The sequence below is a fragment of the Lutra lutra genome, chromosome 18 (assembly GCF_902655055.1).
Source record: "Lutra lutra chromosome 18, mLutLut1.2, whole genome shotgun sequence".
Lineage (NCBI taxonomy): Eukaryota > Metazoa > Chordata > Mammalia > Carnivora > Mustelidae > Lutra > Lutra lutra.
The window spans coordinates 2,778,135-2,799,496 of NC_062295.1; the positions used below are offsets into that span (position 1 = coordinate 2,778,135).

Below are 21,362 nucleotides of genomic sequence, written 5' to 3' on the forward strand. Positions count from 1 at the left end.
GTTGGACCCCTACCTCATGCCATATACAAACATTAACTCAAAATCCGACAAAGACCTAAATGCAGGAGATAAAACTATATAAAGAAAACCTGGGGCAAATCTTCATGACCCTGGATTTGGCAGTGGTTTCTTAGATACGGTAACAGAAGTACAAGCAACAAAAGAAAAAAATAGATAAATTGGACCTCATCAAAACTGAAAATTCTGGATAAGATGCAAAGAGAAAGGCAAAAAAACAAATCAGTGATTGCCAGGAGGAGTGAAAAGGTATTTTTGGGTGATGGAGCTGTTCTATAGTTTGATCGTGATGCTAACTACATGACACTATACTCACCACCCACTATAATCGGCAGAGCACAAATGAAGCACTGAGATGGCAGCCAGAGCCACTTCTCTTGGTTTTCCATTTTTTAAAGTTAATTAAGTAATCTCTGCACGCAGTGTGGTGCTGGAACTCACGACCCTGAGATCAAGAGCCACATGCTCTCCGACTGAGCCAGCTGGGCGCCCTGGATCTTAATTTCTTAATTTTATTTATTTGTTTGTTTGTTTATTTGTTTACTTATTTATTTATTTGAGAGCAATCACAAGTAGGCAGAGAGGCAGGCGGCGGGGGGTGGGGGGGTGGGAAGTGGGAGGGGAAGCAGACTCCCCACCTAGCAGAGAGCCTGGCGCAGGGCTCAATCCCAGAACCCTGGGATCATGACCTGAGCCAAAGGCAGAGGCTTTAACCCACTGAGCCACCCAGGTGCCCCTAGGATCTTAATTTTTTAACAGCTTTATTGACATATGATAAAATGCACATATTTAAAGCATGCAATTTAATACATTTTAATAAGTATACACATTCAAGAAACTACAATCAAAATAGAACAAATCGGTCACCCTGTTTTTATGTGCCCCACTCCTACTCAGGGGAACATTGCTCTGGTTTCTGTCACTGTAGATTTGCATATATCTAGAGTTTTATATAAATGAAATCATACTGGGGTGCCTGGGTGGCTCAATCAGTTAGGCGTCTGCCTTCAGCTCAGGTCATGATCCCAGGGTCCTGGGATGGAGCCCCATGTTGTCCTCCCTGCTCAGCGGGGAGTCTGCTTGCCCCTCTTCCTCTGCCCCTGCTTATGCTCTCTCTCAAATAAATAAATAAAATCTTAGAAAAAAACAAAACCTGTTATTAATTTTTAGCAGTGTCTAGGTGGGAGTGAAATTATTGTGTCATATGGTAATTCAGTGTTTAACTACTTGAGGAGCTGCCAAACTGTTTTCCATAGTGGCTGCACCATTTTACATCCCCACCAGTAATGCTCAAGAGTTCCAATTTCTCCACACTTCTATTAATACTTGTCATTTTCCTTTAAAAAAATTTTTAAAAGATTTTATTTATTTATTTGACAGAGAGAGAGAGATCACAAGTAGGCAGAGAGGCAGGCAGAGAGAGAGAGGGAGAAGCAGGCTCCCCGCTGAGCAGAGAGCCTGATGTGGGGCTCAATCCCAGGACCCTGGGATCATGACCTGAGCCGAAGGCAGAGGCTTTAACCCACTGAGCCACCCAGGCACCCCTAAAAAATTTTTTTAAAGGATTTTACTTATTTATTTGAGAGAGAGAGAGAGAGAATGAGAGCATGAGAGGAGAGAGGTCAGCGGGAGAAGCAGACTCCCTGCTGAACAGGGAGCCCAATGTGGGACTTGATCCTGGGACTCCAGAATCCTGACCTGAGCTGAAGGCAGTTGCCTAACCAACTGAGCCACCCAGGCGCCCTTAAAAAAAAAAAAAATTTGGGGGGGGCGCCTGGGTGGCTCAGTGGGTTAAGCCGCTGCCTTCGGCTTAACCTTTAAATCTTTAAAATAAAGATTTTATTTATTTATTTGACAGAGAGAAATCACAAGTAAGCAGAGAGGCAGGCAGAGAGAGAGGAGGAAGCAGGCTCCCTGCTGAGCAGAGAGCCCGATGTGGGGCTCGAACCCGGGACCTGGGACCATGACCTGAGCCGAAGGCAGAGGCTTAACCCACTGAGCCACCCAGGCGCCCCTTAAAAAATTTTTTTAGGGATGCCTGGGTGGCTCAGTTGGTTGGACGACTGCCTTCGGCTCGGGTCATGATCCCGGGGTCCCGGGATCGAGTCCCACATCAGGCTCCCAGCTCCATGGGGAGTCTGCTTCTCCCTCTGACCTTCTCCTCGCTCATGCTCTCTCTCACTGTCTCTCTCTCAAACAAATAAATAAAATCTTTAAAAAAATTTTTTTAAATAGCTATCCTTGTGGGAGTGAAATAGTATCTCACTGTGGTTTAAATTTGTATTTCCCTAATGACTAAGGATGTTGAACATCTTTTCATGTGCTTGTTAACCATTTGTATATCTTTTTTAGTGAAATGTCTAAGTTTTTCATTCATTTTTAAACTGGGTTGCCTTTTTATTGAGTTTATAGGTGTCCTTTATATATTCTGGACACTTATGAGATACATAATTTACAAATATTTTCTCCCATTCTGTAGGCTGTCTTTTCACTTTTGATAGTGTCTTTCCTGGCACACACATTTTCCAGTTTTTTTTCCCAAGATTTTATTTATTTACTTGATAGAGTAGGTAGACAAGTAGGCAGAGAGGCAGGTAGAGAGAGAGGAGGAAGCCGAGCAGAGAGCCCGATGTGGGGCTCGATCCCAGGACCCTGAGGTCATGACCTGAGCTGAAGGCAGAGGCTCTAACACTGAGTGACCCAGGTGCCCCACATTTTCAGTTTTGATGAGGTCCACTTTATGTTATTTCTTTAGTTGCTTGTACTTCCGTTCTCCCTCTCCCACTCCCCCTGGTTGTGTTCCCTCTGTGTCTATGTCAAATTTTTAAAAAATTATTTTTTATTAAGATTTTATTTATTTGAGGGGCACCTGTGTGGCTCTGTTGAGCGACTGCCTTCAGCACACGTCATGATCCTTAAGTCCTGCAATCCAGTGTCATCCAGTGTCGGCATGGGGCTCCCTGGTCAGCAGGGAGTCTGCTTCTCCTTTTGACCACCACCACCCCACTGTCTCTCTCTCAAATAAATCTTTTTAAAAACGATTTTATTGGGGCACCTGGGTGGCTCAATCGTTAAGTGTCTGCCTTCTGCACAGGTCATGATCCCAGCGTTCTGGGTTGAGCCCCGCATGGGGCTGCCTGGTTGGCGGGAAGCCTGCTTCTCCCTCTCCCACTCCCCTGGCTTGTGTTCCTGTTCTAGCTGTCTCTGTCAATTACATAAATAAAACCTTAAAATAAAATAAAATAAAATAAAAAGGATAAGCTGATGTCCTTATTTAAAAAAAAAAAGAAAAAAATATTTTCTTTATCTGAGAGAGAGCGCGAGAGAACAAGAGCAGGGAGGAGAGGGAGTAGGTGACTCCCATCTGAGTAGGGAGCCCGACATGAGGCTCCATTCCAGGACTCTGGGATCATGACCTGAGTGCAAGGCAGACGTTTAACCAACTGACCCACTCAGGGGCCCCCAAAACTTTTTTTTTTTCCTAAGGATCCTATCTCTGGTGTATTTAGGAAATCTTCCTTAACATAATCGCAGAACATTTCTCCTAAGCTTTCTTCAAGAAAACTTCTACAGTTTTTTACGTTTTACACTTAGGAAAGGGCGGAGGTGCATTTATTTGCATATGGATTTCCAACTGTCCCAATACCATTTGATGAAAGACCAGTCTTTCTCCACGGAAGAGCGCTACCACCCTTGTCACACTGACCAGGGGCGCGTGGCTCTAGGTCCAAGCGTTTGTGTGTGTGTACCTTCGCCAACGCAGGGCGGAGGGCGCCCAGTGGGGGGCAGTCCCTCCTCTTGGCCTGCCCTTCCGGGTCGCCAAACTTTATTCCCCGAGCCCTTCTCGGTCGCCACCCTCCCACGGTGGCTGCCGGACAGGGAGGACTCCCTGGAGAGCCCCCAGCTGAGCAGCCCACTTTCCGCGCGCAACTCTCCCCGCAGCCACGCCCTCCCCCTCCGGGTTTCGTCACGTCCCCGCCCCCAAGAGCCTCCGTTGCCAGGACAATCGCCTGCAAACGAGGACTCGGGCAGATTTCTGGCCTGTCGTGAAGCCAGAGCGAGCTGTGCGTGCGCGGTGGCCGCCTGGCCGCCTATCGCCGCCCCGCGGGCAACCTGGGCCTTCGCTTCTCACGTCCCCGGCCTCACTTCTTCATCCCTTTGCCGTTTCTCGAGGGCCTCGGTTGCCGGCGAAGCCAGCGAATTTACTCAGGCCGGGGAGAGAGATGCTGGGCACAGGACCCAAGAGGGAGACCCGGCTTCGTGACATTATCGTACATTCTAGGGAGGTGAGGAAGAAATAAGCAGCAGTACGTAGAGCGCCTAGCACAGCGTTAGGCACATAGTAGGTGCTCAGAATGTGTCCGCCACTGCCAGATGTATGTTTGCACACTGTGGAAGAGGACCCAGATGCCGCGAGGCGCGCAGCCGCTCGCCCGGGTCAGGATTCTTTGGCGTCCCCCGACACCCCTCAGCTGCTCGCCCCTGCGCATGCGTATGCGCACGCGCGCGACCTGGCCGCTTCGCCTCCCGTCCTGTTTGGCCCGAGCCGCGCGCCGTCGAGCCTCTGTGCGTTGCCATAGAGACCTGTGAGCCCTGAGGGGCTCGCGGCCCACACGCCAGGCTCCGGGGGATTAAGAGCACCATGTCTTTCCGCGAACTCCGCAGTAAGGCCGCCCTGCTCGCTGTCCCCTGCGGGTCCGCGCCCGAGTACCCCCGTTTGGGCCTGTGCGGCCCCGGGGAGTCCCTGGCCGCTGCCGCCCCCGAGGCCGAGCGCCCCCGCCCCTTGTCAGCACTCCGACCTGGCGGGAGGTGCTGTGTGCGCCCCTGGCCGCGTGTGGTTAGGCGGCTGTGGAGCCGAAGTGTTAATTTTGTCTAATTTTAGATGGCTTGCATGGCCACAGGCGGCTGCTTGCTACCGTGTTGGAAAACGCTGAGACCGATTTGGAGTCGGGTTAGGTGAAGAGCTCAGAAAAACGAGCAAAACCGCGGAGGGGACTGGTGAATGACCGTCAGGGGTGGCATGTTTTGAATTTTTACGATCTGCCAGGGAGTTCCTGTATATGGGTGTGCATCCTATTACTGGCCTCCTGAACCACTGTGTATTTTGTATTTAGAGAGCAGGAACGGGCCGGGAGGGCAGGGAACTCCGCCCTAGGACCCAGGCGGTGAGATCTGGCGCCGGAGTTTGAATTCGGTTTATCTCACTTCCAGAGCCTGCGTCGTTCCTAAAGGGGCTGTGCTGGGAGAGTGGGGACGTGGGATGGAGATAACCCGAATTGGTACCTGCTACTTTGGGGGCATCTGTTACACACCAGGTGTTTTACACTAAATACCTGGTTTTCGTCCTCACTTGCACAGTGAGGTGGGTAGTGTGATCCCTGCATGAAAGACTTGGAGACACAGAGAGGTCAAGCAGCTTGCTTTAAGTCACGCAGCTAGAACTGGGTGGAAAGTACTGTTGGAGCCGTAGGACTGTGTGAATCAAAATCCTTTGCTTTCCATGAGCCGGCATTTTCTGAACCTGAAGCGTTTGGGCCAACTGGGTCCACCTGCTTAGGGTTGGCACGTGATTGCCAAGTTGTGGTCATCCTGGCGTGTCTTTACCGCCCGTTTTCTAACGAATTGCTGGACATTTTACCATTAACGATTAGTCATTTCAGTTAGGAATTGCTCCTTTCCTACCATGTAAATATAAGGGAAGAGGCATCACATTTTATCGGCACACCTAGTAGCACCATGGTGTGAATTATGCCCTCTGGGGTTTGAAGGTTCTTGGTGATGTGTGTTGTAGAGACAAGTTTCTCCTCCTTCGCAAGCTGAGGCCAGGGTTCTGCTAGGGGACATTAAATGTAGTTGTGCCTGGAAGAGGGTGTTAACAAAGGGATTTCTGAACTTTTTGACCTTAAATGAATGCCATACATTTGTGCAACTTACAGTAAAATCATAGTCAAGTTGTCCCCATTTTGCAGAATTAATAGGACCCTACTACGGCTTAATAGGAAGAAGTACTTAGGCAGTGTGTGGCGTGTGTGGTGGGAAGAAAGCTGCTTTATAGACCATCACTCTCTTCACATTTCCCAGAAAACAGTGACGAGGCCCTCTGTGCCCTTCTTACTTTGCTCGTATCTTCTCTTGCCTGGTGAGATCCAGCCTAACCTCCGGTGCCCAGGTAGCTTTTTTGCAAATGTTGTTGAGATCATTTGAACCTCGAGGAAAAGCAGGAACAGGCGTTCTGTAGAGCCAGAAGCACACCGAAAACAGATCCTGGCATGTTGTGGAAACACAAAAATGTTTGTTGTGTTCATTTGCTCATTTTGCTTTAAAGCGTAGTGACCACCACAACCTCCGGTTTCAACAAGTATTAGTATTATTGTTTCTTGTTCTGGTTTATAAAAGGAATTTAAATATTTCTGTATAGTTCAAACAGTCTCTTCAAGATCTCTTTAAATACAATGCAGTTGGGACGCCTGGGTGGCTCAGTTGGTGAAGCTCTGCCTTTGGCTCGGGTCATGATCCCAGGGTCCTGGGATTGGGCCCCACAACGGGATCCCTGATCACTGGGGAGTCTGCTTCTCCCTCTGCCTCTCCCCCTGCTTATATGCTCACTCTCTCTGTCTCAAATAAATAAAATATTAAAAATAAATAAATAAATAAGATTAAAAAGCCAACTCCAGAATAATTCAGAGAGGTGAACTTTGCCCTACTGCCATCACCCCTAAATGTACCCGCTGTTAACATTTAACATTTTTTTAAAAAGATATATATATATATATTTTTTTTTTTAAGATTTTATTTATTTATTTGAGAGAGAGACAGTGAGAGAGAGCATGAGCAAGTAGAAGGTCAGAGAGAGAAGCAGACTCCCCGCGGAGCCGGGAGCCCAATGCGGAACTCGATCCTGGGACTCCAGGATCATGACCTGAGCCGAAGGCAGTCGTCCAACCAACTGAGCCACCCAGGCGTCCCAAAAAAAGATGTATTTTTTAATTTGAGAGAGATACAGGTGCTTGTACAGGAGCACGGGTTGGGGGTGTGGGGGGAGAAAGGGAGAGAAGCACACTCCCTGCTGAGTGTGGAGCCGTGCAGGGCTTGATCCCTTGACCCTGAGATCACGACCTGAGCCAAAATCAAAAGTCTGATGCTCAACCGACTGAGCCACCCAGGCGCCCCAGCATATTTTTTCTTGATGACATTTTATAAACCAGGTATTTCTCATTTTGAGAGGTAAAGAGAAGGATATCCAAGAGGGAAATGACATATCGAAGGGAGAAATTCTATTCACAGCCAATCCTTAGACCCTATTATATCAGACTTTTTTTTTTTTAAGATTTTATTTATTTATTTGACAGGGAGAGAGAGATCATGCAAGGAGAATAGCAGGCAGAGGGAGATGGAGAAGCAGGCTCCCAGCTGAGCAAGGAGCCCAATGTAGGGCTCCATCCCTTGACCCTGGGATCATGACCGGAGCCAAAGGCAGACGCTTAACTGATCAAGCCGTTCAGGTGCCCCCCTAACCGCCATTATACAGCTTCCACTTTTTCCTCCCATTGAAGTTAAGTGTTTTTCAGGAAGCAGATTATGTATTTTAAGTTTCATCTCCTTTTTGCTTTCCCTCTTAGAGACTTGATAAATAGTCCTATAACTGTCAGTATGTTGGGGATAAAGAGGGAAAACAAGGAAAGTATCTAAGTAAGTAAGTAGTTGCTCTTTGATGGGGGAACTGACTGAGCTGTATTTTACCTTTGGACAGATTTTACAGAGATGATGAGAGCCTTGGGATACCCTCGCCACATCTCGATGGAAAACTTCCGCACACCAAATTTTGGACTTGTGTCTGAAGTGCTGCTTTGGCTTGTGAAACGGTCAGAAATGTACTTTAATAAAGTCTAAGAATGAATGCTGTATTTTATTCAATAGCCACCTATTGAAAATGGATACTGTGGTGAGGCAGAAGGAAGAATTCAATAAATTCTGAGTTTGAAAGACTCACTTATAACCTATTAAAAATCAGTTGAGCATGAGGAGCGCTGTGGAGAAGGGAGGCAGTGGTAAAAGGAGATTTCTCAGAAGCTGACTCGAGCAGTGGTCCAGGCTCCCCTTCACGCTCTCAGTGTCGTCAGGGAGTGAGCAGGATCTCTGCACACTCTGTAATGACTGTAATGAAGTACATAATGAAGTGTAATGAGGTAAAAATCATTCAGATTCAGATTTCATTTGTGTGAAAAATCTAATATGATTCTGGGTTGGCGATCCTTTTTAAGGAGGTCATACATATTTTCGGTGTTGCAGGCTACATAAGATCTTTGTTGCATAATCTCCCATGTGTTTTGTTTGTGATAATCCTTTAAAAATGTAAAAACCCTTCTTAGCCTGCAGGCTGCGCAGGAGGAAACCAAGGACTGCACCGCACTGACCCCTGTTGGGTCGTCAGTAACTCCAGAACTCCCCTAATTGCTGCTTCTCAGCGAGCTGGTTGGCTCTGGGTCAAGGGCTGCTCAGCCAGAGTAATAGTTCTCATTATTTTAGTTAAACTTTGAGGTCTGAGATAGATTTAATTTTGTAAGCTGAGCCCCTAATTGGATTTTGTAATCACTTGAGTCTGTTCTTAGGTGAGGATTCACTCCTTGAGGTGTTTGGGATTTTATGCTGCTTTTGAAGTCTCTCTCACTCTTACTACCTGAGCCGGGTAGTAGAGAGCTTGCTGTTACGGATCCTCTCAGCTGCCTACTTTCTCTTTCGTGGACTTTGTACTTAATTAACTTGTCTTCTCTCTCTGAAAGGTATGAACCTCAGACCGATATCCCTTCTGATGTTGAGACTGAACAAGACCGAGTTTTCTTCATTAAAGCAATTGCCCAGTTTCTGGTTAGTTGACAGTTATTTTCTGGAGTTGGAATATTTAAGTATGTTACAGATGAGTCCCAACGGGGGCTGCTTTCATGTTTCTAAGCCCATCCAGTCACCAAGTTCCTGTGGAAGCATTTCCCCAGCGCAGGTTTTTGTTTTTTTTTTTTTAATTCATTATTATTTTGTTTCTAAAGAATTTATTTATTTGACAGAGAGAGATCACAAGGAGAGAGGCAGGCAGAGAGCGAGAGAGAGGGGTGGGGAAGCAGGCTCCCCGCTAAGCAGAGAGCCCAATGCGGGACTTGATCCCAGGACCCTGGGATCATGACCTGAGCCGAAGGCAGAGGCTTAACCCACTGAGCCACCTATGCGCCCCTTTAATTCATTATTTGTTAAGAATTCTATTCAGTTAGTTTAGTTTAGGTTCAAAATTTTTTCTTTATCTTTTTTTTTTTTTTTGTAAAATTTTATTTATTTATTTGACAGAGATCACAAGTAGGCAGAGAGGCAGGCAGAGAGAGGGGGGGGAAGCAGGCTCCCCACTGAGCAGAGAGCCCGATGTGGGACTCGATCCCAGGACCCCGGCATCATGACCTGAGCTGAAGGCAGCGGCTTAACCCACTGAGCCACCCAGGCGCCCCATCTTTTTTTTTTTTAAGATTTTATTTAACACAGAGAGAGAGACTGCAAGAGAGAGAACACAAGCAGGGGGAGTGGAAGAGAGAGAAGCAGGCTTCCCGCTGAGCAGGGAGCCTGGTGTAGGGCTTGATCCCGGGACCCTGAGACCTTGACTTGAGCCAAAGGTGACACTTAATGACTGAGCCACCCAGGTGCTGCTCAGAATTTCCTCTTAATTATGAAACAGTATAGACTAAAAGGACTTTTTCTCCTGCCTGCCACTGACCCAGTTCATCCCCAGCTCCACCCTCCGAGTTTCTTTACATACAGAGAAGCAAACACAGTATACGTTCTTTCCCCGGCCTTTTACACAAGTGGTGGCGAACAGTAACCACTGCTTAGAATCCTGCTTTCTTCACTTAGTTGTGTGTTTTGGAGAACTTTCCGAATACATATCCAGTTTCCTCATTCTATCTTGTACCTGAGTAGTATCGCTTTCATGAGTATACCATGGTTTATGTAATTTATATATAGATAGGTGTTTAGATTTTTTTTTTTTAAGATTTTGTTTATTTATTTGACAGAGACACAGCGAGAGAGGGAACACAAGCAGGGTTGTGGGAGAAGGAGAAGCAGACTTTCTACTGAGCAGGGAGTCCGATGCGGGGCTCGATCCCAGGACCCTGAGATCCTGACCTGAGGCAAAGGCAGATGCTTAACGACTGAGCCACCCCGCGGCCCCAGGTGTTTAGATAGTTTATAACTTTTGCTCTATGAAACTGTGCCGTAGCAAATAGCCTACACGTAGGACTTTGTGGCAGTGACCCCAGGATAAGTTCTTAAGATTGGAAAGATGGGTGGATTTGTAATTTTATTGTCAGTTACTAAATAGCTCTCTATTAAGATTGTATCAGTTCATACACCCACTTGCAATGCTTGAGTCACTTGGAAGTTTGATTCAATACAGTCAGGTTATCGTTAAAGAGAGATTTTCAAATTACCTACATGGGATTTGAGTTAGATTTTATTTACATGGAAAGGGCCTTACTTGTTTTGTTTTTTGTTTGTTTTTTTTTTTTTGTCTGAAAATAGGCCACCAAGGCACATATAAAACTCAATACCAAGAAGCTTTATCAGGCAGATGGGTATGCAGTGAAAGAGCTTTTGAAGATCACCTCTGTCCTTTATAACGCCATGAAGACCAAAGGGATGGAGGGCTCTAAGATAGGGGAGGAGGACATCAGCAAATTCAAGTTTGATCTTGGCTCAAAGGTAAGGACAATGAAAGGCTCCCAGTGTGGGACAGTGTGTGTATTTCTTAAACTCTGAAACGGAACATGTCAGACACTCATGTCATCGCTTTTTTCCTTACTTCTTGACTAAGAGCAGTTTGTCAGTTCTGTGCTCGTCACCATTTAGATACAAACAGCAGTCACAACAAATTAATCCGCTACCTATCGAAAACCCACTATATGCCAGGCACAGTTCAGATGCTCAGGATACAGCAAGATAGCAATCCTCTGTTAGGCTCAGTGGGGAGTCAGACTACACCACAGAGCAGAAGGATTGGCAGGTCAGGGGTGATGGTGTGTGGGGGATGGTAAAGCAGGGCTGGACCGTGTCTGCAACAGGGAGGTGGGGTGGGTGACATCCTCAGCAGAGATGCGAAGCAGGGAAGGAGCAAGCCGTGCAGCGGAGGGGGAAAGGTATCCTCTGACAAAAGTGTGCTTTGGGTATTTGAGGAAATGGGTCGATAGAGGAGAGCATGAGAGTTTGGAGGGGTCCCCTTTTTTTTTTTTAAAGATTTTATTTATTTATTTGACAGAGATCACAAGTAGGCAGAGAGGCGGACGGGGGGTGGGGAAGCAGGCTCCCCGCCAAGCAGAGAGCCCGATGCGGGGCTTGATCCCAGAACCCCAAGATCATGACCTGAGCTGAAGGCAGAGGCTTTAACCCACTGAGCCACCGAGGCACCCCTCGGAGGGGTCCTTTGACAGACCCCACCCTGTGGTGCCTCCACAGCCACTGTAAAGAGGTTGACTTTGAGGTGGAAAATCATGGTGTTTTGAGCAGAGAAGTACATGATTTGAAACTTCGTATTAAAAGGATCCCTCCAGCTCCTGGTTGAGATCAGACTGAGGGGGTCATGAGGGTACAGGCAGACATGTCAGTGACTTTGAACAGAGTGGTTGCTGATAGCAGGAGCTCAGCTAAGATGGGAGACAGCTGAGCTGCCAGGCATTGGAGGATTCGATGGACGCAGCAAGCCGAAATGAAAGTTAAGTATTCAATCACTTACTGTGATGGTTTGATCAAGAGGCTAAAAGCAGAGGAAGCGTCACCCCTCCCTCCCACCACATTGTTCCTGTCTCCCAGGAGATGGCACACCCTTGAAGGGGTTGTCTCCTGAGGGAGCCCTGAACAAAAAAAGGCTCCGGCACTTTTTTTTTTTAATTTTTAATTTTTAAAATTTCTTTTCAGTGTACCAGAATTCATTGTTTATGCACCACACCCAGTGCTCCATTCAATACGTGCCCTCCATAATATCCACCACAAGGCTCACCCGACCTCCTACTCCCCGCCCCTTCAAAACCCTCAGATTGTTTTTCAGAGTCCATAGTCTCTCATGGTTCATCTCCCCCTCCAATTTCCCCCAACTCCCTTCTCCTCTCCATCTCCCCATGTCCTCCATGTTATTTCTTATGCTCCACAAGTAAGTGAAACCATATGATAATTGACTCTGTGCTTGACTTACTTCACTCAGCATAATCTCTTCTAGTCCCGTCCATGTTGCTACAAAAGTTGGGTATTCATCCTTTCTGATGGAGCCATAATATCCCATTGTGTATATGGACCACATCTTCCTTATCCATCTGTCCGTTGAAGGACATCTTGGTTCTTTCCACAGTTTGGCCACTGTGGCCATTGCACCTCTATGACCCTGAGTTGGGGGAGGACTAGGAGTGGAAGAGTATCCCCAGGTTTTCTCCCTAGTTCCCCCACAAGAAGGCCACCTCAGCCCGCCATGAAGAGACCTGGGAGTGAAGGCCCCACAGATAGGAACGCACATACTTTATGGATCATGGGGGTCAAAGGCCCTGCGTCCTTGACTGCCGCTTCCTTCAGAGCCTGCAGTGCCCTGCTGTGCCTCAGCTGGGGTGAGCCCTGGCGCAGGTGCCCCTGTCAGGCCTGCCGGGGAAAGCCTTTGTGATCACCTGTGATCAGGTCCAAGAAATCACACCGAGGTTTGTAACCAGGAGCCGGACTCGTCAGTGGAAAGAAATGGCCAGGGGTTAGAACCTAATCTGAGTGTGGATCTTGTGGGGTTGAATGTGGGTTGAGAGAAAACAGACCATGCAAGGAAGATCCTACAGCTACCCTGTCTGCTAGATCTTTCTGTGATGATGGATGTGTTCTCTACCTATGCCGTACTGTAGCAGCTACTGGCCACATGTAGCTAGCGTCACCGAATAACCGGGTTCCAAACTTATTTAAATTTAAATAATGAAACATGGAAAAGGCCATGTGTGGCAAGTCCACATAGTTTTAGCCTTCATAGCTCTGGAGTTCTTGGTCTGAGCACCTGCAGGGGTGAAGTTGCCTTTACTGAAATGGAGGGGAGTGTGGGAGGAGCAGGCCTGGTGGGAAAGGCGGGGAGTTTGGTTGGAACATGTTCAGTATGAGGTGTCCGGTTGTAGAAGGTGTTATAGCCACGAGCTTAGGAGGGGGTGTGAGTAGAGAAGAGTTCAGGGGACTGAACTCTGATGGCCTCCGGGGCCAGGAAGCAGGGGAGATGATGAGACTCCTGCTAAGGAAGTGGGATGTTTGCTGCTATAAGGTGGTCTGGGTGGGGGGAGCTGGAGCTGGAGGGAGTGGAACCCTGCAGGACTAAGGAAAGGGGAAGACAGCAGCTGTGAATGCAGAGGGAGACTTGCTGCTGCTGGTGTGGGAGGTGGAGAAAGGAAGAGTGAGCAGAGCAAGGAAATGTTTGGGTTCTCTGGAAAAGTTACCATATGCAAGGAAGTGGGGTGACCTGCAACTCCTAAGAAAGAAGCTTATGCTCGGGGCTAGAGGCTGTCATCTTCACAGCAGTAGCTGCCGCCCCTCGGGCGGGGGGGAGGCGGGTCCCACCGTGGGGCTTGTGCGGGTTAACTCCCAGGAGCCCCAGCAGCTGTGCACCAGGCTGTCCAGAGGCGGAGAGCCGGGGCAGCAGCATTCTGCGGTAGGAAACGTGTCTCTCTGCTTCCCTTCTGGTCGCCCTGCTACTGTCCCCTGTTGTGACCTCGTCCAAATAGGAAGTATGTCACTTTCATACGTCTATGGTTCCTGGTTAAAGATTACATTCAACTTGAGATTTGGACTTTCAGAGAGACCCCGATGTCCTGGGAGCGCTTCTCCACAGGATGGAAATATGGGTCTCGTGGAAAACGTGCTCAGTAATCCAGTGTCCTGATGGGAGGCGGGAATTGATTCTAACAAACTGGTTATTTCTTTTTTTTTATTTTCATTTTTTAAGATTTTATTCATTTGAGACAGAGAGCTCAGGAGCAGTGTGGAGGGGCAGAGGGAGAGGGAGGAGCACACTCCCCCTCTGAGCCCGATGAGGGACTTGGTCCCAGGACCCTAACTGTGTGACCTGAGCCAAAGGCAGACACTGAACCGACTGAGCCACCGAGGCGCCCCAAGGTTTCACCGAGGTCTCTGTGTTTGATATTTTCCCTCCAGATTGCAGATTTGAAGGCGGCCAGGCAGCTTGCTTCTGAAATCACCTCCAGAGGAGCATCCCTATATGACCTGCTGGGCAAGGAGGTAGAATTGAGGGTGAGCCATGTTCAGACACTTAAATACTTTCTCAGCCTCTTTCTTTTTTTTTTTTTTTTAAGAATTTATTTATTCATTTGACAGAGAGAGATCACAAGTAGGCAGAGAGGCAGGCAGAGAGAGAGAGAGAGAGAGAGAGAGGAGGAGGAAGCAGGCTTCCCGCCAAGCAGAGAGCCCGATGCGGGGCTCGATCCCAGGACCCTGAGATCATGACCTGAGCCGAAGGCAGAGGCTTAACCCACTGAGCCACCCAGGCGCCCTCTCAGCCTCTTTCAAGGCTTTTTTCTGATTCTGCTTTTCCCTGGCCTTCCCATTTCATCACACTGTACCCGCTAAAATGAGATGATCTGCAGGGAGGTGATAGTATTAGCTGCTATTCCTACTTCTGGTGCCTGCTGGTCTGTTTTTTCATTTTTTTTAAAGATTTTTATTTATTTGTGTGACAGTGAGGGAGCACAAGCAGGCAGAGCAGCGGAGGGAGAAGGAGAAGCAGGCTCCCCACTGAGCAGGGAGCCCAATGTGGGGCTCGATCCCAGGACCCTGGGATCGTGACTTGAGATGAAGGCAGTTGCTTAACCAACTGAGCCACCCAGGCACCCCCGCTGGTCTGTTGTTAATAGCTTTCCCTCCTCGTTCAGGAGCAGCAGTTATGTAGCATGTTATGTAGCATGCTGCTGGAACTTTCCTCCATGCCCGTGGCAGACCTAGCAAAGTCTGGTGTTTTTCCTGGAGAGCTCTGGGTTCCTGTCTACAAAGTGCTCTTCTGAGCCCATGGTTCCCACACTTTGCTTCTGCGTGGGATGCTGTGGGATCCTGTAAAAACTACTGGTACCCAGCTTCCATGCCAATGTCACGGGTTTGGAGTGGACCTGGGCATTGGGAGTTGTAAGTCTTGGGTGATTCTCATGTGCAGCAGAGCTGGGCAGCCCGTGACCTAGGCAGTTACTACTCATCAGCTGAAGTTGGTGTCACCATAAAAATTTGTCTGCTGTTCTTCTAGCCAATGTGAGCTGAAAAGAGTGCTTCATCTACTGTGTTTACTGAGCTGTTTAATGAGAGTACGACTTCTAAAACTCCTGTAGGGCTCCCTTTAAATCACCTGGTGTCTGGGTTGTCCCCCAAAGCAGTGAATCAGAATGTGTGGGGGTGAGAGCCAGGCATCCAGCCTTTTTTTCCCCCCTAAGATTTATTTATTTATTTTAGATATATATATATATAGAGAGAGAGAGAGAGAGATGTATGGGTGGGAGGGGCAGAGGCAAAGGCAGAGAGAATCTCAAGCAGACTTTGCTCTGAGTATAGAACCCAGTGTGAGGCTATATTTTGCAACTCTGAGAACTTGACCTGAGCCCAAACCAAGAGTTGGTTGCTTAACCAGCTGTGTCCCTGAGGCACCCTCCAGGCATCCAGCATTTAAGGATCTCCATGGAATTCTAACATGCAGAGTTTGGGACCCACTGGTTTAAGAAGTGGAGTCTTGTTTAATTCTTGCCTGTAAGGGTTTATGGCATTTGAAGCATATATGCTCACCTCTAGTGGGTTTTTTTTTGTTTTGTTTTAAAGATTTTATTTATTTATTTATCAGAGAGGGAGCACAAGCAGGCAGAGCGGCCGACAGAGGCAGAGAGAGAAGTGGGCTCCCCGTCGAGCAAGGAGCCTGATGCGGAAATCAATTCCAGGACCCTGGGATCATGACCTGCGCCAAAGGCAGAGGCTTTAACCTACTGAGCCACCCAGGCGTCCCTTACCTCTAGTGTTTTTATTTATTTCATTTATTTGATTTTAGATTTTATTTATTTATTTGTTGGAGAGCAAGAGAGAGAGAGCACAAGCAGGGGGAGCAGAAGGCAGAGGGAGAAGCAGGCTCCTTGCTAAGCAAGGAGCAGGATCTGGGACTTGATTCCACCACCCTGAGGTCCTGACCCAAGCAGAAGGCAGACGCTTAACCGACTGAGCCACCCGGGCGCTCTCTAGTGTTTTAAAATTAAATGCGTTTAATTCATTTTACTCCAGTCAGGTTTGTCAGCCATGACTGGCCTCTTGGCCTGGCCCGCCTTCTGGCATCACTGCTCTAGTATAATGGTATTTTCTTCTGGCTTTTCATTCCTGCCCCAGGAGCAGACGGGGAGCAGGGGACTGGGATGCCAGCTCAGCGTCGCTGATGTGTTAACCTAGTGGCTGGCCAGCTGCCCAGTTGACAGAACAAAGCTGCCGCTCCTATCTCATAGCTAATTTAGATAACTAACAAGGCAGCTCCCCAGGCCTTCTGTGTTTTCTCTTTATAGTGCAGTTGTGTGCATGTGTCTCCGTAAATTTCTGACAGACCTAGAGACAGACCTGTGAAGCGCTGGTCACTTGGTAACTGCCACAGAGCTGTGGCTTCATGGTGAGACTTAACCAGGATTCCAATGGGGACTCTTAGCACCATCCCGTAATGAATTGAAATAACCAGTGGCCAAAGTGTTGCCATAGGAGCCATGAATATGGTACTTCTCAAATTCTGTACAGCTGTGATCTGAGGAAGATCCCCCATCCAGTGTTGGTTTTTCATACACTCAACTAACATTCTTCGGGGACTGGCACCAACGACAGACAGGCAAGGCACTGTGATCTGTGCCCTCCGTAGCCCTCCACCAGTGTGGGCCCCGAGGGGTACCGTGGAATAAAAGAAGCCCAAGACTGAGCTGGGGAAAGTGATACAGGAACCTCGTAACTGCATTGGCGTTGAAGTCCCATGTCTCAGAAGTTCCTGGCACTGGTATGATAGGCACAAATGCCTCCCTTGATTGGTTAGTGGTTAATGCTAGGGGTGGGGGGACAAGGTGACTCTTCTCATCGGTTGCAGTTGGAAGTGACAGGCAACTTAGAGGAAATGAATCATAGGAATGATGATAGTGGCTGGCAGGGGGTTTGGACAGTTGGTTGAGCTGCACTTGGTTTGGGGTTCACCTGAACAAATATAAGTAAAGAAGCACATTTGGGAGAAATGATGATGAGGGTAAGCCCAGTTTTGCCCCCCTGGTGTTGTGGGGATGTGGGGCCTTTAGCTGGGGAAGGCCCAGGGCACTGGAGGGAGGCCAGGTTGGCGTTAGGATCAGAAAGACATGGAGCACCTGGCTGGCTCAGTTGGTGGAGCTTATGACTCTTGATCTCAGGGTTGTGAGTTCAGGCTGCACGCTGGGGTGTAGAGAGTTCTTAAAGAGAAAAAGGAAAGAAAAGACATTTGGAAGAGGTGCTAGAAGAAGTGTTTCTGCATCAGAGATGCACCCTGTGATGGAACTTTGAGAACTAGTCCATAAGCCATATCCAGATCTGGGGATTGATTTTGAGAAGTGCTTTTCTGAAAGTGTGTGTAATTCCATTTCATTGTTTCCTGTAGGAATTGAGAACAGAAGCTATTGCCAGGCCTCTGGAAATAAACGAGACTGAAAAAGTGATGAGAATTGCAATAAAAGATATTTTGGTAAGATTATTTGCTTTTATTTAGTGTTTTTGTGCCTGGAACTTGAAAATACTGATTTAATCCCTGCCTCCTCAAGACACACCAACCCTAGGCCTAGTGACAGAGAAGGGATATGATCTCGGGGAAATGGGAAATGCAGAGGATGTTCTAGGATACATTCTAGGTTACTTACTTCCTTTTTCCCCCTTGTTATAAATATGAACAACTTCTCCCCCCAAATTTGTCAGTTTTAATAATTTAATAATTTGATTAAATTCTTCAATTTTCCTAAGTAATGCTCTATTTAATGGACTCTTCAGGGTCGCCTGGGTGGTTCAGTGGTTAAAGCCTCTGCCTTCGGCTCAGGTCATGATCCCAGGGTCCTGGGATCGAGCCTCACATCGGGCTCTCTGCTCAGCAGGGAGCCTGCCTCCTCCTCCTCTCTCTCTCTGCCTGCCTCTCTGCCTACTTGTGATCTGTCTGTCAAATAAATAAAAATCTTTAAAAAATAATAATGGACTCCTCATACTTTAACCACTTCCTTGCTGCTGGGCATTTAAGTGATTTTCAGGTTTTTCATTTATTTATTTGGTGCTGAAAGCTGGGCACAGATTTCTTTCTCTCTCTCTCTCTTGTTTTATTTTATTTTTTTAAAAGATTTTATTATTTATTTGACAGACAGAGATCACGAGTAGGCAGAGAGGCAGGCAGAGAGAGAGAGAAGCAGGCTCCCTGCTGAGCAGAGAGCCTGATGTAGGGCTTGATCCCAGGACCCTGAGGTCATGACCTGAGCTGAAGGCAGAGGCTTAACCCACTGAGCCACCCAGGCCCCCATCCCTTTTTTCAAATATTTTTTTATTTTGCAAGAGAGAGAGGAAGCATGTGCATACACACATGCAAGCATGAGCAGGGGGAAGGGCAGAGGGAGAATCAGACTCCCTGCTAAGCAGGAAGCCGGACAAAGGACTTCATCCCAGGACCCTGACATCATGATCTGAGCAGAAGGCAGATGCTTAACTGACTGAGCCCCCCCAGGTGCCATTTTCTTTCTTTCTTCTTAAAGAACGGCTGGCACACAGGGTTAGCCCCAGGTGTGCACCGTGGATCGTGAGCACCTTTTAATGTGTCTGTGCTTGCAAAAGGTCCATGATACGTGATAATTCTGAAAACAAAACCAAAGCAATAGCATGAATACTGGGGTTATGATCTGTAGGCCATTTGTTTCAGAAAGCTAGGGGAAATTGTGTTTATCACACGGATACTTTTTTTTCACAGTTTTTTAAAAAAGATTATTAGAGTGTCTGGGTGCATGCCTGCGCTGGCGAGAGTCAGAGGGAGAGATAATGTCAAGCAGCCTCCCAGCTGAGTGCAGAGCCCAGCGCAGGGCTAGTTCCCATGACCCCGAGATCATGACCTGAGCCAGAACTGGGGTCAGACACTTAACCAACTGAGCCACCCCGGTGCCCCGCTGGTATTTCATGTTTGAGGAGCACAGACCTTTAAAAAACTGCTTTTTTTGAAGTCAGATACATTCACTAGGTGTAGTCTGACTGATTCAGAGAAGAGTCACCATCAGTGTGCGCTGTTCAGAAACTTGCCTTGTCTTCCTGTGAGAGTGAGCTCATACCTCTTGCGGGTTTTTCCAATGGAGAGTGATATGATTATTTTCATGAAATGATTAGTGTACTTAGTTGAAAAAAGTTCAGCCATAAATAAAGAATAAAAGTGGTTGCTCCCAGATATACACTGTCTTTGACAGTCACAGAGAGTGTCTGGGCTCCTTCGAGGAGTTCTTCATGGACCCTAGAGTGTCTCAGACACCTGCAGGTAAACAGTCACTCAGTGTTTGCGGGGTGCGACACATTGTGCTGAAGTCCTGGGGGGAGAACCCCATGTGGGGCATCAGGAACTTAAGGCCGAGTTGGCACATCAGAACCCAGAAGGCAGTGGCACACTCAGCTGGCTGGTTCCAGATGTGGTTCCTAATGCGACAGATTGCAACTGAGCCGTAGGCCTGCCCGGCCAGCTTCCCAGGCGACACAGGTGTGAAGACCGTGCATTCATTCTGACCTCTGCTTGTCAGATGAACTTGGTCTTGTGATAGAGCAGAGAGGCCTGTGGGTTTTGTCCGTGATTTCTCTTCCCCTTCACTTTGTTTCTCTGCCCAGCTGCCCAGGCTCCCTCCCAAAGGCTCGGTCCACTGAGGGAGCCGCTTTCTCGCTGATTTCAGAAGTAGTTTCCCTGTTTTAGTCAGTAGTTGAGGTGTACTTGCCAGCCGGAGGGAGGGGAAACTTTCTCTCTCAGTCCCAGCAGGCAGTGGACAACGGCTGGGACCACCTGATGTTTCTTTTTGTCCCCTGGTGCATATATCCTGGGATGCAGATGTTTGTAACTAGGGGAGTGAGCGGAACAGTGAGGATAAAGGCAGACTGACAAGCCAGAGTGGTACGGCAGCAGTGTGAGCCAATGACCGCGCATGACGTCTGGGCCTGCTCCCTCTGCTCTGGACACTGTTCCTTCCATCCTCCCTTGTTTGCATGGCTACAAACACCCTCTTCTCAGGGGAAAGGATGATCATTTTTTCTGGGCCTGTGTGACCTCCTGTCTGGAAACTGCTAACCGAGTGATGGCTTGGGGGAGGGGAGTGTGCTCTGTGTGTTTACTTTTGCTTTTATGCAGCGTGATGTCGCTGTGCCTGAGGAGCTATGGAATTCCTCTCTTCTGGGAGCCACGTGGGAATTGCTTCCTGGGCCTTGGTCTCATTCATTTCCTATTCGACGCAGGCCCAGGTGCAGAAGACTAAAGATCTGCTCAACAACGTGGCCTCTGACGAAGCTAACCTAGAAGCCAAGATCGAGAAGAGGAAGTTAGAACTGGAACGAAATCGGAAGCGGCTTCAGACTCTGCAGAGTGTCAGGTAGATCCAAATCCCTGAAGAGTGGGTGGAAAGTTGTCTTGCACGTTCTAGCAGCGTGAGGACAAGTGGTCAGTGGTGGTAGCCCCTCGGGTGTGGGGCCATCTGGACTGAGGGTGTGGGGGCCACACGTGTCCTAACATGTGCCCTGCCAGACTCGTTGTCTTTACTGTTCTCAGTATGCCTGGGAAACGGCTCCATTCAGGGTTCTATGGTTTCTTGGAATGCAGGGCAGAGTAAGTGAACCCAGAGGGTGAGAGTTACCCAAGGCTCGTCTCCTAAGATCTGTGCCTTGCCATGAACGAGGTTTAAGCAGAAGCACGCTTACCATTTCTTAGTTTGAGCAGATTTTAGACCTTTGTAATTCTTCACCAGTTCATCTTTCTTTTGACTTTCCCCCTCTGAAAGGACCTTTTTCCAGGGACTGTGAATGGTACCGTCCAGGTCTTCGGAGCCTTTCAAGTGGGTTCCTCGCATTTTCTTAGAGCCTTTCTCTCGCTCATTTTGCACCTTCCTTCTCTTGCTCCGTCTCTTGTCAGTCTTTCTCCTGCATCACTACTCTGCTTTTTCATTCTGCCTTTATTTTTCTCTCTTCCCTCCATCTGTGTAGCTGCTGCATCTGTCTGAATGTCATGCTTTTTGGAGATACTGGTGACTGGCCCACACCCTGCCACTAATCCTGACATCTGTGGGAAGATAGCC

General features: G+C 48.0%; 1 protein-coding gene across 7 annotated transcripts in view; it reads left to right on the plus strand.

Annotated features, from left to right (window-relative positions):
* Positions 1-4,155: 4,155 nt before the first annotated feature.
* Positions 4,156-21,362, plus strand: part of CLUAP1 (clusterin associated protein 1) — a 35,112-nt gene continuing 17,905 nt past the window's right edge. Inside the window, exons 1-7 of one of the 7 annotated variants that reach the window (XM_047713865.1) lie at positions 4,156-4,322; positions 7,769-7,880; positions 8,799-8,883; positions 10,576-10,755; positions 14,209-14,304; positions 17,684-17,767; positions 20,530-20,663. In XM_047713865.1, the coding sequence (XP_047569821.1) occupies positions 7,780-7,880; positions 8,799-8,883; positions 10,576-10,755; positions 14,209-14,304; positions 17,684-17,767; positions 20,530-20,663 (680 nt within the window). In that variant the 5' untranslated portion in view covers positions 4,156-4,322; positions 7,769-7,779. Of the gene's footprint in view, positions 4,323-4,443; positions 4,683-5,063; positions 5,083-7,768; positions 7,881-8,798; positions 8,884-10,575; positions 10,756-14,208; positions 14,305-17,683; positions 17,768-20,529; positions 20,664-21,362 lie in introns of those variants that run through there. The other 6 variants (XM_047713868.1, XM_047713863.1, XM_047713867.1 and 3 more) reach the window with 6 other exon arrangements.